The following is a 17,017-nucleotide window of genomic DNA, read 5'->3' as shown; positions in this document are numbered from 1 at the left end:
AATATCACATGGTAGCGGTAAAAAGTCTGGATTAACCATAAATGAAACTCCACAAGGGGGCCCGGGCACCCCCCTAAATCCACCCCTGGGTTACTGTCCTTTCGTGCAGATGGTTGTGGAAAATTGAGTTGGCATAAAAAAGTATGTGATTTCGAAGTTTAAGATGTCTAAAGTTCTTCTTATTCTTCTTCTACGTGTTCTAAATTGTCAGAAAAAGAGCGAGTTTGATTTTGCACGTTATATAAAAGGAATCGTTACACACAAAAATAAGCTCATAATACTTTTATTAAAGGTCAACAGAGATTAGTGCAGCACATCTGTGCAAAACGGCACGTTTGCTTGACTGAGAAAAAAAAAGACAAAAATAAGATGCATCACTCCGAATGCGACAGTTCTTGTCCCAATTTTCCGAAATCGGAATGACTAGAATCAAAAGCGTTTTCACCAATGAACCAAATATTCAGACTGCTAACTCTACTATTGTGTGAAATTAATAAGAAATTCAATCAGTGTTGTTCATCTAAAAAAAAATGTAAGTCACTACAAATAAGCTGGCTCCTCAAATCAAACTAAGTACCAGATAAATCTAATTTGACAGTCTTTATAAAATAATATAAATATATACATATCTACAATGCTGGCTCTAGTGGGTACCCCGAGGTAGGTATACCTGTTAAAAATAGTTGTAAAAACAGTCCGATAAAGAATTTTATGAATGGACCTACAAATCACATTTGTAATTTTAAATCCAGTGCATTGATTTGTATTTTATTCATGAATAACATTGCTGGATGATTTCGATGGTTTCAAGAATTAAGTTCGCGAAATTAGCAACGTCGTTGAGTTACATGGTCACTTCAACAGTACAGTAGTTTGACCCGATATCACCGAGCTGTTCCATTACACAGACACACCCAAATATTTGTGTATTGCTTATTTTATGTTTACAATATTTTGCGCATGCTTACAGATTATGATTCAATGCTATTATGACTGTTTATAAAATAAATTGTCACAAACAAATAGTGTAAATTATTTCATAACCCTATGTTTATCCTATTTTCATCTTTCTCACGATAATCCGGAGGTACTTTCCGGTAATCTCAATCAACAGCGCAAGGCTAAAAGATTACGGGTTGTGACACGGTTCAGTGCGTGTATTCATGCACAGCTCGCAGCTTTTACACAACAACAATGTAAACTCCTATAAATCCTCATGGTTTCTCATTTATGGCGACCCACTGTTTGTATATTGTTGGTATTCTATATGTAGTTTTTTGGATTACACCTACAAATGGTAAGAATTTTCTTGTTTTTTAAATGAATATAATGTTTACATGAAGATTGTACGTCGGTCACCGTGATCCCACAAAAACAACATGGCCGCAGTTTACTTGTGCCCTCTCAGTTCACCTTTTGGCTTGTCCGAGTTTGACCACACCAAAGACATCAACATTTGCCCTAGTCATGTTTGTGTTGTCAATTTCTGGCATGAAACATGACTAGGAACATTGTGTAATAATTTATGCCAATTTAGATGGGTCATGTTTTGATTTTTTTCTCGCGATTTTTTTATCACTGAATGGAATTTGTGCCTGATCTCGGTGTCGAGAGGCGAAAATGGGGTCAAGATGATCAAATAATAAAGATACGAGTAAAGAGCTCAATAAACAAATGGTTTATAACAAAACAAGATTATTATGTTTGATGATTAACATTTTTATCAAGATTATGTTAAATTTGAACTGTTTATATTGACATAGAAAATTTTTATGAATTTACAAAAATGAGATATCCATGTGTATTTCAAATAATATTTGAAAACATAGAGGCAGACGTTGAATATAACATGGGCAATGATTTTTAGAATTAAAATCTAGTATAAAGAGGATTTTTTGTTTTAATAAAATAAAAGATTTCGTTTTTGTGATGTTCTGGATTGTGATTGGTTCTCCACACATTAATTCATTACTATTATATAGGTCATAAAAATATCTGGCCTTGGTGACCTTCATATAAAAAGAAGCCATTTTGAGGTCTTTTTCTCTGTATTAAGTTAATGAGAAGAATAAGTGGTGTTTTTTTTAATCGCTTAGAATCAAATATGAATTCGAACATTTTGATCAAAGTGTTTTTTTTAACAAGTGCAATTTTTTTTTTGCACTGATAAAAAAACAGTCCTGCACATATTCTGTTGACATTTTGTATAATAAAGTTATCAATATAGTTTTAAGGAGTAGGCCCAGTAAGACCCCCTTTTGGCCTCAAAATATAGCATTTTTACGTATTTGTTATAAATGTAAACTTATCTATCTAGCTAATTTTTGGAAAGAAGAATACTTTTGTTACTTAAATATGGGCTGTTATTAAACAAAACAATGCACTTGCATCAGGTACTAGCATCATTAATTCATGCAAAATTACTTTAATCTTCACAATTTTAGCATTTGTGCTACATGTAATATTTAGATGTTTTTTTTTTAAATGGAAGTGGCCACACTTGTGTTCAGTCTTGATAGTATTTAATGATAATACATAAGATACATGTATATAAAGGTTGAGAGTGAACACGAATGTGGCCACTTACATTTCAGACAAAAAAATAATATCTGAAAAGTGATGTTTTATGTTATATTTGATAGATTTTTTATAATCAAGCATGAATTTGAGCGTCTTGAATGACAAAATCAGTTCAAATGTTTTACACAAACTAATTGAATCGACTGAAGTAGATACTTAAGTGTTTGAAAAATGTCAAACATCTTTCATCAGATGTACTTCAAATTTTAGGCCAAAATTAGTCCTTACTGGTCCTTATATATACATGTACATGTATAATCAATGCTATTTAAAAACGTTTATTGCATTATCTTGTCGTTCTGATGCATGTTACAGAATGAAAAAAAGAACAGATTTCTTTTCACCTTTTGTTTTCATACGTCATACAATTTGCATAATTCATATTCTTTGATTAAATTGGTTAATAAAAAAAAAAGAGATGTGGTATGATTTCCAATGAGACAACTATCTACCAAAGTTCAAAATTTTTATACATGCATGCAAGAAGAAAAAGCAACAATATACCATCACTGTATTCATTCAAAAGGAGATGTTGGTTATTAGCCAATTAGACAGAAACCCCAAAACACCATTAAAAGATAATTTATGATAATAAACAAGTGTCTTAATCAGATGTTTTAATATTTGGTACCAAACTGTTCAGCTGCAAAGTAATTTTGAAAAGGCAGAAAACACTGAAAGGACAAACAAAAATCATAAATTAAGGAAAAGCCAACAATTAGAAAAAGACAAAAGAACAGTCCCCAAAATATAGAAAGTTTAAGACTGAATAAAACAAACCCCACCCACAAATGATTCCAGGTGTCCCAGAAGTGTAGGAAGATCCTGCTCCACATGTGGCACCCATTGTTTTTGCTAATGGCAAGTACAAATTTGGTGAAAGTTTTATTCTGTGATGTAACAATAGAGGTAAAGAACATAAGATTGTAGACATGACAATTGGAACAATTACTAATCCTTTGATATCTGTGAAAAACTCAGGAAGGAATATCATTGATATCGCTTAGGGGTCATCCATAATTGTCAACCATTTTCCAAAGTGTACAAAACATACACTTTTTCCGACCTCCCACCCTCCCTCAAAAAGTGTACACCAACCATTTTCAGATTTCGAGACAAGAATCAATCATTCTTAATAAAAAGAAGACCCTGTCTATTATAGTTTAGTTTAATATAGAAATCTGCATTGAAAATAAACTGAAATATATCTGACTTTTATTTGATGACACCTATCTGTGATGCTACTTTTAATGTACAATTTCACGTTATTTTCAAACGCATAGATGATAAGTGGCTCCATCGCGGTAATAAAAAAACGAAACCCAGCAGACGAAAAAATTCCAGAAATAAAAAAAAAAGCGTACGGTAAAAATGTTGATTTTTTAACCCCTTCCCCCCAAGTGTACGTTTTGTACACTTTGGAAAATGGTTGACAATTATGGATGACCCATTATGTGGAAAAATTCATTATGTAAAAGTTTGTTTTTTCATTCAAACTATTTGAAGTGTATGCAGTCATAGAAATTGGGGTTTGGCATTTACAGCCAATACAGGACCGAATTGATGATTCTTCCAATTTTTCTTAGGAATGTATTAAAAAATTATCAAAAAATCGACAGGGCCAAATATTTTTACAGGACATGTCCTGTCAGTCCTGTGCTAATTTGGAGGACTGTATGCAAGATTTATATATTTGGTACCAAATGCTACTTTGGTCTTACAGTATTGACATATTAAAATTATTTATTCTTTATACAATACAATACAATATTTTTATTTTCCAAATTAAAGGGCCCATGAAGAGCATAACATTAATAACAACATGACATAAACATTACAGAGTGATTAAAGAAACATAAAATAATAGTTCAAATGCATGAGGAAAGGGTCAGTGGTCAAGGGGAGATAATTTTGCTATCTATTAGAGTATTTAACTAATTTTCTTTAGACAATTTTCCTGATGTGTTTTATTGAAATGTTTTCAATCTTTTTGCCAATTTGTAAAAATAGAATTGGTTATGGTGTCCACTACATTTACAAATGTACTTATTTTATTATTTTCTACCAAGTTATCACTTAACGTCATGTGGGATGGTTGGCTACCTAAATGTCTGTTTTGTTTCTGTATTATGTTGTGAGATTGCAGTCTTCACTTTTAACCACAAGACTTACGGCATTGGCTTGTAAAATTGCTTTTGTGCTTGTAAAATTCTTCTCTACAAGCCAACAGAATCCAACTAAAATTTTCAAAAAATTGAGCTTCTGGCTTGTGGACTCAAAAGTTAAGCGTGAAGGCTGAGATTATTGGGAAATTAATGACAGAATTTGATAAATTTCTATGCCAAATTGAATATAGTTTATAATTTGTTGATTTTTAAAATGTCACATAGCTGGTGACAAACAGCTTAATTAAAGCTGATTCCAAAAATATATGGCTTGCCTTCAAAACACTTTTGCTTAAAATAACTTATAAGGGAGACAATTTGTTACTTCTGGTTTGAAAAATGTCACTTCTGGTATTCCCCATAGCTGTGTTCTTTAACATGTTTAATGCACATTTTTCCAAGGGATGATTTCAACTTCACCTTTTGGAACTCTTGCTTTAATAGCTTTCTTGTAAGCAGCATTCCTCCATCAAGGAAATCATGATAGGAAATGCAAGCTCTGGAATATCGTATCAACTTGGAGATATGGTCTCCAAATGCAGGCGCTGCTAGAATGTTGCTTCATAGAAATGGAAAGTTCACAATTTGAAAGCTGAAATCATCTTTTCTGTCGTAAAATTTAGTTCTCAACCGACCTTCAATGTCAATTTCTAGATGTGTCTGTCCCTGGTTGTCGTTTGTTGCTGTTTATTTGTTAATTTTTTGTTTGTTTATAGTTTTGTACAGAAATCTGCAGGCCGTTGGTTTTTACATTTGATTTTTTTTAAAACATCATTTTGGGGCCCTTTGCAGCTTGCTATGTGGTGTGGGCTTTTGCTCCGTGTTGAAGCCGTAGGGTGAACTATAATAGCTATTAACTTCAACATCATTTGGTCTCTTGTGGAGAGTTGTCATATTGGCAATCATACCACATCTTATTTTTATATGGCAAAAAAACGGTCTGTTTAAACAATTTTATTTTATCAATAACATGTGTTATTATTGACAACATCACATATGTGCATTGCTTGAATTTTCTTCTAGTTACATGAATAAAGTTGAAAATAAAGTCAAGATTCAATAAAGTTTTTTTATTTTAATTTATGAACCAAAGAAATAAATATTTCTATTTGTAAGTACCATGGGGATATGATAAGCTTCATATGAGCATACATGATTGTAGACAGCCCCAGAGGGGCCCAGACCGTAGTGTATGTTCACATAAAAATAGTTCTATCATCACATATGTTACTAATAAGTGATAACAATTTATTTACATGTTTTTTTCGGTACTGATTGAAATTCCAAGTTACAAATAAGGAATCAACACCGAGTTAAAAAACATTCTAAAAAGAATTTTCTGCACATATCCCGAAATTGGCAGTAACATATACAATCTAAAACAATTGTGATGTTTGACTTTCAATATTAAGGTCAAGAATCACAAACGAAAAACCGTCAAACAGTCAAATCACATGTCGACATCCCCTTATGAGTTCCTCGTGGTCTTAGTGTACTTTGGTATTTGGCAACAGACGTATATATTCTCTGTTTTTAAGAACTAATTGCAAAAAATAAAATATATAGATATTTTTCAACACCCTTGAACATTTTTCTATTAATCCCTGGTTAAGGATTTGTCCTTAAAGAATTAAACTTTTAGATTCTCTTTGGCCTTAGGCTTTTATATCAAACATACATGTATAGATGCTTTGTTTCCATCAAATGGGCGCACAAAGAGCATATTACAATGTACAACATTATTTTAAACAACAACAAAACAATAATAAAGTATACATACAAAGAAAAAAGCAGTTTGAACATGTATGAACTACACACACACACATATATATAGTGACATACATTGTATATATAAGTTTGCAAGTGTAATACATGTACCTCCTTCTCAGACATACCCAACATGAAAAGTGCTTTATGAGGATATATAGTGAGTTTTTTTAAAGTTTTTTTCTTCTTAAAACAGCTTGCTACTGAAAAAATTAGGGAAAATATATAGGAAGACAATGTACAAAATGTACACATAGAAAAGGCAATACAAATGGCTTCATTGGCATAAACAAGGAATAAGTTTTGAAACATTATTCATTCTGTTCAATAGATGTGTAATATAAAAGGATTGATTAAAACATTTAAAAAATGTGTTTCAGTATAGTTCAATTCAAAAATCAATGAGGTCTATAAATAGAAAATAATAATAGGGTTAAAAGGTCAGAGAAAGGGACGGCTATTATGCAATTTATTACTGTTCAGTGTTCAAAATTGATTTTAACCTGAAATTGACCTTTGATCATTGGATGACCATTAAGAACATCTTTGGTCATTCACCTTAGCCTCAGTTTGAACATTGACATCTTGACCGTTAGGCAGTAGCATCACTGAGATGAAGAATGTTAGTACATTTTGTACATTGTTCACAATCAGGAAAGATAACTCATGTAGAAATTTGTGATAGAATTTGTATTTGTAAATTTTCAGATTTTGTTTCATCATCAATTTTATACAAATAGTACTTTGTTCACAATTTTAATTGTCAAAAGTTGTCAATTTTTGGTGTTATATTACAAAAAAAATTATTAAGTTGTGATGTGAACCATTTTGGGGACTTTTTTATGTTGTCTATTTTTTTTAGAATTAATACTTTATTTTTTCTGATTGAAAATTTTTACCTTAATGTATCGGCAATTGGAAATAATAGTATTTTATCTATGTATTTTTATTTACCTACAATGTATATAAAAGCACAAAATGATAATGATTAAGTCATTCGAGTATATGAAAGCACAAAATGATAATGATTAAGTCATTCAGGAGTCTGAAAACAGTTTGATATTTATTGTAGTTACTGTTGAAGGAGCCTTAAAAACTATCAGTGTTGTATAATGTACACTGTAATGTTATGTTAAGATTGTGGTTAATATTAAGTAAGAATTTTCATCTGTCCTGTATGTGGTTACATTTTTATACATGTACGTCCGTTTACAGGATGTGTTATGGTATATCGTTGTCAGTCTGTCCATCCGTCGTCAAGACTTCGGATAATAACTCAAAACCACTTTTCATGAAACTTTGGTGAATTGTTTATATCTAATTCTGTAAGCTCTTTTTGATTTTTATGAATTTTGGATTTTACATTTCCGAGTTCTGAAATTTTATTCTTAAAAACACGGGGGATTTTCCAGTTTTCTGACTATAATATTAATACAAAAATGCTTTGAGCAATTTTCATGAAACTATGGTGAATTGTATATATTTATTGACATAAGTTCCCTTTTGATTTTTTTAAATTTCTGATTTTGCGTATTGGAGTATTGGGACTTTATTTATAAACATGGGGGGATTTTCCAGTTTTAGGACAATAACTCAAAAACGCTTTGAGCTGTTTTCATTATACTTTGTTGACTGGTTTATATCTATTGAAATAAGCTTCCTTTGGTTTTTATAAATTTCTGATATGATATAGTGGAGTTATAGAACTTAATTTTGTTTAAAAATCGTTGATTACTGTCCATTTTTCACACTTTGGACAATTGTAGAATTTGAATTGTTAAAAAATCAAGGCCACAAACTTAAGGCAGCCTCAGTAGTGCCTAATTATTCATGTTTTGTGTCAATGGGTACCACTGCGTGCATGTCTTTTTTTAGGTGGTCTGTTTGAGCAGTTATTACTGTATTTCTAGGTAATTATATCAATTCATTTAAAGCATAAAGACGACCAAAAAGGATGACGGTGTATCATGTGCTGATGATACAGCTCTTTATTAGTCCCCTACCGACTTCGAAGGGGACTTTAGGTTTGCACTCTGTCTGTCTATCTGTCAGTCCAGCAAATCAGTTTTCCAGACTTTTTTTCTTCATGCTTGAAGATATTGATTTGATATTTGGTGTATTGTTTTATCATGACAAGTTACAGGTCAATTTCAATTTTCACGATTTTAGCTTTTCTCCTTGTTCAGTGAAAGCCCTTTCCCTAGAATTAAATTTTTGATGAAATACTTATTAATTACTAGATTTCTGTTCAAAGGGAAATAACTCATTATACGACCGCAAAAATTAAAAATTTTTTGGTCGTATATTGGTATGACGTTGGCGTCGTCGTCGTCGTCGTTGTCGTCGTCGTCGTCGTCGTCGTCGTCCGGCGTCGTCTGGCGTCGTCCGAAGACACATTGGTTTTCGCACTCTAACTTTAGTTTAAGTGAATGGATCTCCATGAAATTTCACCATAAGGTTCAATACCACGAAAGGAAGGTTGGGATTGATTTTGGGGGTTATGGTACCAACAGTTAAGGAATTAGGGGCCAAAAAGGGGCCAAAAATAAGCATTTTTGTAACTTTTAGACAATAACTTGTGTGTAAGTGTAGTGATCTCTCTGACATTGTACCACAAGGTTCCATATCACAAAGGGAAGGCTGTAATTGATTTTGGGGGTAATTGCCTCAAAATTTTAGGAATTAGGGGCCAAAAAAGGGGCAAAAAACAAGCATTTTTCTAGTTTCATGACAATAACTTGTGTGTAAGTGTTTGGATATTTCTGAAATTGTACTACAAGGTTCCATATCACAAAGGGAAAGCTGGAATTGAGTTTGGGGGTAATTGCCCGAAACGTTTAGGAATTGGGGGCCAAAAAGGGGCCAAAAATAAGCATTTTTCTAGTTTCCAGACAATAACTTGTGTTCAAGTGTATGGATCTCTCTGAAATTGTACTGCAAGGTACCATACCACAAAGGGAAGGCTGGGATTGAGTTTGGGGGTGATGAATCATAAGGGGGTTCAAAAAATTTGGGGGGGGGAATTTTTTCCTTTTTTTTTTTTCTTTTTTTTCCTTTTTTTTTCCTTTTTTCTTTTAAAATTTTCCATTTTAAGTTGGTTATTTCTGATTTATATTTAAAAGCAAATAATAATGATATGGTAGGAGATACACACCAAACAGGATGTGTAAATTATTATATAATAAGTATTGTGCAATAGCAAGAAATTTTCAATTGCACAGTATTGCACAATAGCAAGAAATCTTCAATTGCACAGTATTGCGCAATAGCAAGAAATCTTCAATTTAACAGTATTGCGCAATAGCAAGAAATATCCAATAGCACAATATTGCGCAATAGCAAGAAATTGTCAATTGTACAGTATTGCGCAATAGCAAGAAATATTCAATTGCACAGTATTGTGCAAAAGAAGATACTTCGTATAAATTGCTTATTTCTTGATCAATTTCAATGGGGTTTTATTCTTGAATTCTTGGGGTTCTTTAATATGCTGAATCTAACCGTGTATTAAGTTTTTGGATTTTGGGCCCCGTTTTTAAATTGGTCCACATTGATGTCCAAAGGGTCCAAAATTTAACTTTGTTTGATTTCATCAAAAATTGAATTATTGGGGTTCTTTGATATGCCGAATCTAACCGTGTATTTAGATTTTTAATTTTGGGTCCCGTTTTTTAAATTGGTCTACATTAAGGTCCAAAGGGTCCAAAATTAAACTTAGTTTGATTTTAACAAAAATTGAATTCTTAGGGTTCTTTGATATGCTGAATCTAAACATGTGTTTAGATTTTAGATTTTTGGCCCAGTTTTCAAGTTGGTCCAAATTGGGGTCCAAAATTAAACTTTGTTTGATTTCAACAAAAATTGAATATATGGGGTTCTTTGATATGCTGAATCTTACCATGTATTTAGATTTTTTATTTGTGGGCCCGCTATCAAATTGGTTCATATTGAGGTCAAAAGGGTCCAAAATTAAACTTTTGTTTGATTTCATCAAAAATTGAATTATTGGGGTTCTTTGATATGCCAAATCTAACCGTGTATTTAGATTTTTAATTTTGGGTCCTGTTTTTTAAATTTGTCTACATTAAGGTCCAAAGGGTCCAAAATTAAACTTAGTTTGATTTTAACAAAAATTGAATTTTTGGGATTCTTTGATATGCTGAATCTAAACATGTGTTTAGATTTTTGATTATGGGACCAGTTTTCAAGTTGGTCCAAGTTGGGGTCCAAAATTAAACTTTGTTTGATTTCAACAAATATTGAATATATGGGGTTCTTTGATATGCTGAATCTAAACATGTATTTAGATTTTAGATTTTTGGCCCAGTTTTCAAGTTGGTCCAAATTGGGGTCCAAAATTAAACTTTGTTTGATTTCAACAAAAATTGAATATATGGGGTTCTTTGATATGCTGAATCTTACCATGTATTTAGATTTTTTATTTGTGGGCCCGCTATCAAATTGGTTCATATTGAGGTCAAAAGGGTCCAAAATTAAACTTTGTTTGATTTCATCAAAAATTGAATTATTGGGGTTCTTTGATATGCCAAATCTAACCGTGTATTTAGATTTTTAATTTTGGGTCCTGTTTTTTAAATTGGTCTACATTAAGGTCCAAAGGGTCCAAAATTAAACTTAGTATGATTTTAACAAAAATTGAATTATTGGGGTTCTTTGATATGCCAAATCTAACCGTGTTTTTAGATTTTTAATTTTGGGTTCTGTTTTTTAAATTTGTCTACATTAAGGTCCAAAGGGTCCAAAATTAAACTTAGTTTGATTTTAACAAAAATTGAATTCTTTGGGTACTTTGATATGCTGAATCTAAACATGTGTTTAGATTTTTGATTATGGGACCAGTTTTCAAGTTTGTCCAAGTTGGGGTCCAAAATTAAACTTTGTTTGATTTCAACAAAAATTGAATATATGGGGTTCTTTGATATGCTGAATCTAACCATGTATTTTGATTTTGGACATTGGACCATAATAGGTAAATTAAAAAAATTGAAGTTCTTAGACCACATTCTTTCTGTGTCAGAAACATATGCTGTGTCAAATATTTAATCACAATCCAAATTCAGAGCTGTATCAAGCTTGAATGTTGTGTCCATACTTGCCCCAACTGTTCAGGGTTCGACCTCTGCGGTCGTATCAAGCTGCGCCCAGCGAAGCATTTTATTTTTTAAAAGACATTGTATCAATGATAAATTACATTTTGGATTTTTTTCCCATTCTTTAGTAAATTGTTTGAAGAATTTAGTGGTAGGTTTGCTTGTTATTTTATGTAGTTTACACCATGACAAGTTATAGATCAAGTTAGAATTTTGTTCCATTACAATGAATTTGTAACCAGTAGGGGAATATGTATTGCCATGCAATACTCACAGAATGCTTGTTTAAGATGAGGTACATTTGTAGTTTACATGTACAAATGTATCTTGAAGTTGTAGTCACATCAACTTGAAACTTAGTATACATTTTCATCATGATATGAACTTTGGTATTTAATTTTATGACAAAAAATATGCAAATTTGAAATGAGTATTTTTGTTTGTATCACAGGGAATAATGGGAACAATGAACCACTGTCATCAGGCATAGTAGTCAACAGCCAGGACCGCCACCATGTTGTGGCGCAGAAGAACGGGAAACTGTTGTTGAACTGTTCGGTAGAGATTAAATCCTCAGAGTATGGAGTACCAAATATAACTTGGAGGAAAGATGGGATTTTATTAGACTTTGACAATCGTATTCAGAGAGTACAGAATGGGTCCCTGTACTTCAAACGTGTATGGTATAAAAAGAAGAAGAATATATCTGATGAGGGAATATATGAATGTGTAGTACAGAATAAAATAGGCAGCATTATAGCTAGACGGGTCACTCTTGAAGTAGCAAGTAAGTACATCTATCTACAATGTGTAGTACAGAATAAAATAGGCAGCATTATAGCTAGACGGGTCACTCTTGAAGTAGCAAGTAAGTACATCTATCTACAATGTGTAGTACAGAATAAAATAGGCAGCATTATAGCTAGACGGGTCACTCTTGAAGTAGCAAGTAAGTACATCTATCTACAATGTGTAGTACAGAATAAAATAGGCAGCATTATAGCTAGACGGGTCACTCTTGAAGTAGCAAGTAAGTACATCTATCTAAAAATTGTAGTGAAATGCACTCTATGCCATACAATCTCTACATGGGTCATGTTATATGTTTCAAAACAATAATAGGTATGATAGTGATACATGTATCAGTCTTCTCCACTGAATTTCAGTGAACAATCACCAAAATCTTGCACTGCAATATTAGCGCAACTAATGTTTTTCACATGTGTTCAGCTATGTACACTATTGCGTTTAGCTATGTACACTATTGCGTTTAGCTATGTACACTATTGCGTTTAGCTATGTACACTATTGTGTTTAGCTATGTACACTATTGCGTTTAGCTATGTACACTATTGCGTTTAGCTATACACTATTGCGTTTAGCTATACACTATTGCGTTTAGCTATGTACACTATTGCGTTTAGTTATGTACACTATTGCGTTTAGCTGTACACTATTGTGTTTAGTTATATACACTATTGCGTTTAGCTGTACACTATTGCGTTTAGTTATGTACACTATTGCGTTTAGCTATGTACACTATTGCGTTTAGCTATGTACACTTAGCTTCTGTGTTTCTGTTTTTTTACCAAACGACTGACATAGTCGTAATGATGTCACAGATTCTCCCTATCCTACAAGGATAGTTTTATTCTTTAAACATGACAGTTGCGATAAATTTTACTTGAAAATATAATAATTTTACATTCTGACACAAACTGTCACTTCACATTTTCAAAATTTTAGTGTACTTTATATTTTTTCATGTTGAATGATTTCCATTTAATGTATTTATTGTCATTTGTTGCATAGGTGAGTGATATTATTTCCCAGGGTTCCCGACTTAGCTTAAAAGAAGCTTCAAGGAGAAGTTTATGTTACCCTCAATTTTCAGTTAAATTCACTAAAGTTGGCTCAGGATTTGTGAAAAATTTTCAATCCAAATGCACATGACTCCGATATTTAGCATAACAAACATGTTTATATGTTTGTAAACCTACATTCCAATTATAAAAAGTGTTCTGATAATAAACTATTTCCAAATACAAAATATGAAGTCTTTTTTCCAATTTTAGAATTTTTTTGCATAAAACTTTGGTGAATTGTTCATACATGTATCTATTGACATTAGCTCCCTCAAAGGGGGATTTTCCAGTTTTCGGACAAAAAATCAAAAGTGCTTTCAGCAGTTCGTATGTAACTTTAGTGAATTGTTTATATCTATTGATGTAAGCCCCATTTAGAATTTTATAAATTTTACATTTTACTTTCTGAGTTATGGGGTTTTATTCATTAAAAAAGGGGGGATTTTCCAGTTTTCGGACAATAACTCAAAAATGCTGTCAGCAATTCTCATGAAACTTTGGTGAATTGTTTATATCTATTGATGTAAGCTCCCTTTACATTTTCATAAATTTCTAATATGACTGAGAATTAATTGAACTTTATTTGTTTATAGTCTGACAACAGATTTACTAAGTATTGCGCAACAGCACAGTGTATTGCACAACAGCAAGAAATCTTTAATTGAATATAAATTCAATTCATATAACCAATTTCAAGTTCTTTGACTATATTTATTCAGAAACCTATAATATGTCAAATATTTAATACAATCCAAATTCAGACCTGTATCAAGCTTAAATATTGTGTCCATTTTTGCCCCAACTGTTCAGGGTTGGACCTCTGCGGGCATATCCAGCTGCGCTCAGCGAAGCAGTTTTTTTACTTACCAACCTAAAAAGCAGCCTACCCAAAAAAATTTGACTCAAATGGGTTCCTTTTTTTTAACATTTTTTTTTTAAAACATGTAACTTGTGTTGTTGGCGAAAATAAATGAAATCGCTACCTACCTACCCAACCCTAAGGCATATATAGTGGGTAGGCAACATCAAACAAAATTTTTTTTAAAGGATGGCCCAAGGGAAACAACTCCATGGTACAGTGTAAGACAAATAGTTAGTGGTTGCAACAATCATTCTTAACGTTGGTTGCTCTAGTGACCTCAGCCTCATGATAAATTACCTATTTAAAGATAAAATTATTAAATCTAATGCCCTGGTCTCGCTTTTATACATTGCTAATTTTTTTTTTTTTATGTCAATTTGGGTATCATGTCACAGAAGGTTATCTTAGTTTTATTTACAGAACAATAGGCCAAAATGATCAGTCTGTCAAAAACAAAAATCAAAAACGGGGCAATTTAGAAATTAAATAAGGATGAGGTTGGATTTAATTCTAATGAAATGGAACATTCTATATTTATAAACTTTTATAATTTTTAGCATAAATAATTTTTTGTTAAATGTTGAATTTGAATATCTCCTAATTGTTCTTTTGTGTTTATAATTTGTTGAGGTTGCAATTGAAATGCATGAAATTGTTGAATGAACTCTTTTAATTGATGTATCATCCTCTTTTAAGAACTGGAATTTATTTTAAAATCACATTGAATTGGAATTTTTATAGCCCAGGAAAAATCAATACAACATATAGCAAGTCAAAATCCTATAAATTAACACATTTTTCTATCGGAACATTCTTAGTGGGATTAGAAGGGTAAACATTAAGTTTAATTCCTTTTAAGCTTCGTTTTTACAATTTCAATTTTAAAACCTTTAATCTTGAATTAAATATTTGTAAACAAAGAGTGAATAGTTCCCTCTTTGTGGCCCCATAATTCTCTGATGTGTGACCCATTCAGCAAAGGTCATGTCAGGTCATTTACATCATGTGGAATAAGATTTATAATACATTTGTAAATAGAACATTTTTGCAACTTCAAGAGAAAGAAGTCCATTTAATTTGTGTTTCTTTAATGAATATCATCACAGTTAGAATAATATTTATTGAGAATGCAAAATATTTCAGTACAAGGAGAAGGGACTATTTTTTTTTATTTGTGGGTCAGCTTATGGCTGAAATAGTGCCAAGGTATTGAGGTACTGGAAGGGAGCATGTGTTAGCGCGAACAAAAAAATGTTCATTAGCTAAAGAAGTTATTATACCAACATCTTGTCTTTAACCACATACAGGTTTCATAAGCCACAAAAAGTATTTCAAGTCTTGTAGAATATATAATTAAGTAATTCTAGGGCCTTTTTAGGAAAACACAAAATAGTTGAAACATTTTTTTTATCAATTTTATGTAAAATTTGTTAACACGAACAGAAGGAATGTGAGCCAGAGAATCTCATAATTATATAGTAGCATCTGTTGATTCTAAAAATGTCCAGCTGTAAAGAAATTAATGAAACAAATAAATATGGCAAATTATGTAGTTTGACATTTTCATGTTTATGAATTATGATATATATCACAGGCTATTATTTCAACTTGGAATTATTTTTAATTATGGAATTTGCATAATTTCTTGTGCTTGAAATTTTTAATAAATTCCATGTTTATTCTGTATAATAATGTTTTGAGCGGTGCATAACACTTTCCATACAATGTATTTTGTATAGATACATGTAGTGTTGTGCGCCGCACAGTACATTCTATTGAAAATGTGCATTCTTCTTTCAAATGGAAAGTGTTGTGCGCGCTGCACAGAACATTAAAATACAGAATAAACATGGAATTTATTAAAATTTTCAAGCACAAGAAATTATGCAAATTCCATAATTAAAATAATTCCAAGTTGAAATAATAGCCAGTTATATATTTTTATATTAATATTCAACATTGTGATTGTGTATTGTGATAAACTCTATATGAAGTACAGATTTTAGTTATTAAGGAATTTTGTTTATTTCATAATTGCATGCATATATGTAATTATTAAATGATTAGAAAAATTTTGTGCCGTAAAACATATTTTCTTTATGTCATCATGACCTTCAAGTATTTGTGATTGGCATGTGTGGCCTTGTTGGTGTAAATATTAACAGAAGGTGCAATGTTATAATGATGATTTCTCTCATTGATTGTTTTATCCGTTTTATATAAGAATATTAACCCATGTAAGAATGATCTTATGCGGGTAAAACAGTTTAGGAATTTGATCTTTCATTTTCTATCATAGTTTTATTTTTTCAATTGACATACTCTTCTATAACCCTACTTACTGAGCATAAGGACAATCATTTCTATCTTGAGGCTAATCAAAGTTTACATGCATGATGTTAGCTGCGTCGGATAGAAATCGACCTTATTCAAATGAATATCAATACATCTGTCAACCTTTTGTCGGGTTGAAAAAATTGCTATGCACAATCAGTATATGTAACTGTTGATATGAGATAACTGTGTTGATATGAGAACCCTATATATCAGACCAAAATTCATCTTTGAATCGTTTTTGAATGTTCCAAAATTAAACAAAGTCTTATACATATATAAACATACGTACACTTGCATAAGGTTGATACATACAGCTACATATATAAACAT

The 17,017-nt window shown here is 31.6% G+C and overlaps 1 protein-coding gene across 1 annotated transcript in view; it reads left to right on the top strand.

The window, feature by feature from the left end:
* The first annotated feature begins 1,165 nt into the window (after window positions 1-1,165).
* LOC127732549 (protogenin-like) overlaps window positions 1,166-17,017 on the top strand; it is a 48,141-nt gene continuing 32,289 nt past the window's right edge. Inside the window, exons 1-2 of the mRNA XM_052241597.1 lie at window positions 1,166-1,297; window positions 12,075-12,410. Of these exons, the coding sequence (XP_052097557.1) occupies window positions 1,231-1,297; window positions 12,075-12,410 (403 nt within the window). The 5' untranslated portion in view covers window positions 1,166-1,230. The remainder of the gene's footprint in view (window positions 1,298-12,074; window positions 12,411-17,017) is intronic.

The sequence above is a fragment of the Mytilus californianus genome, unplaced genomic scaffold (assembly GCF_021869535.1).
Source record: "Mytilus californianus isolate M0D057914Y unplaced genomic scaffold, xbMytCali1.0.p SCAF_25, whole genome shotgun sequence".
NCBI lineage: Eukaryota > Metazoa > Mollusca > Bivalvia > Mytilida > Mytilidae > Mytilus > Mytilus californianus.
Note: the sequence above shows the minus strand (reverse complement) of the source record. Positions and strands in the feature narration are given on the sequence as shown.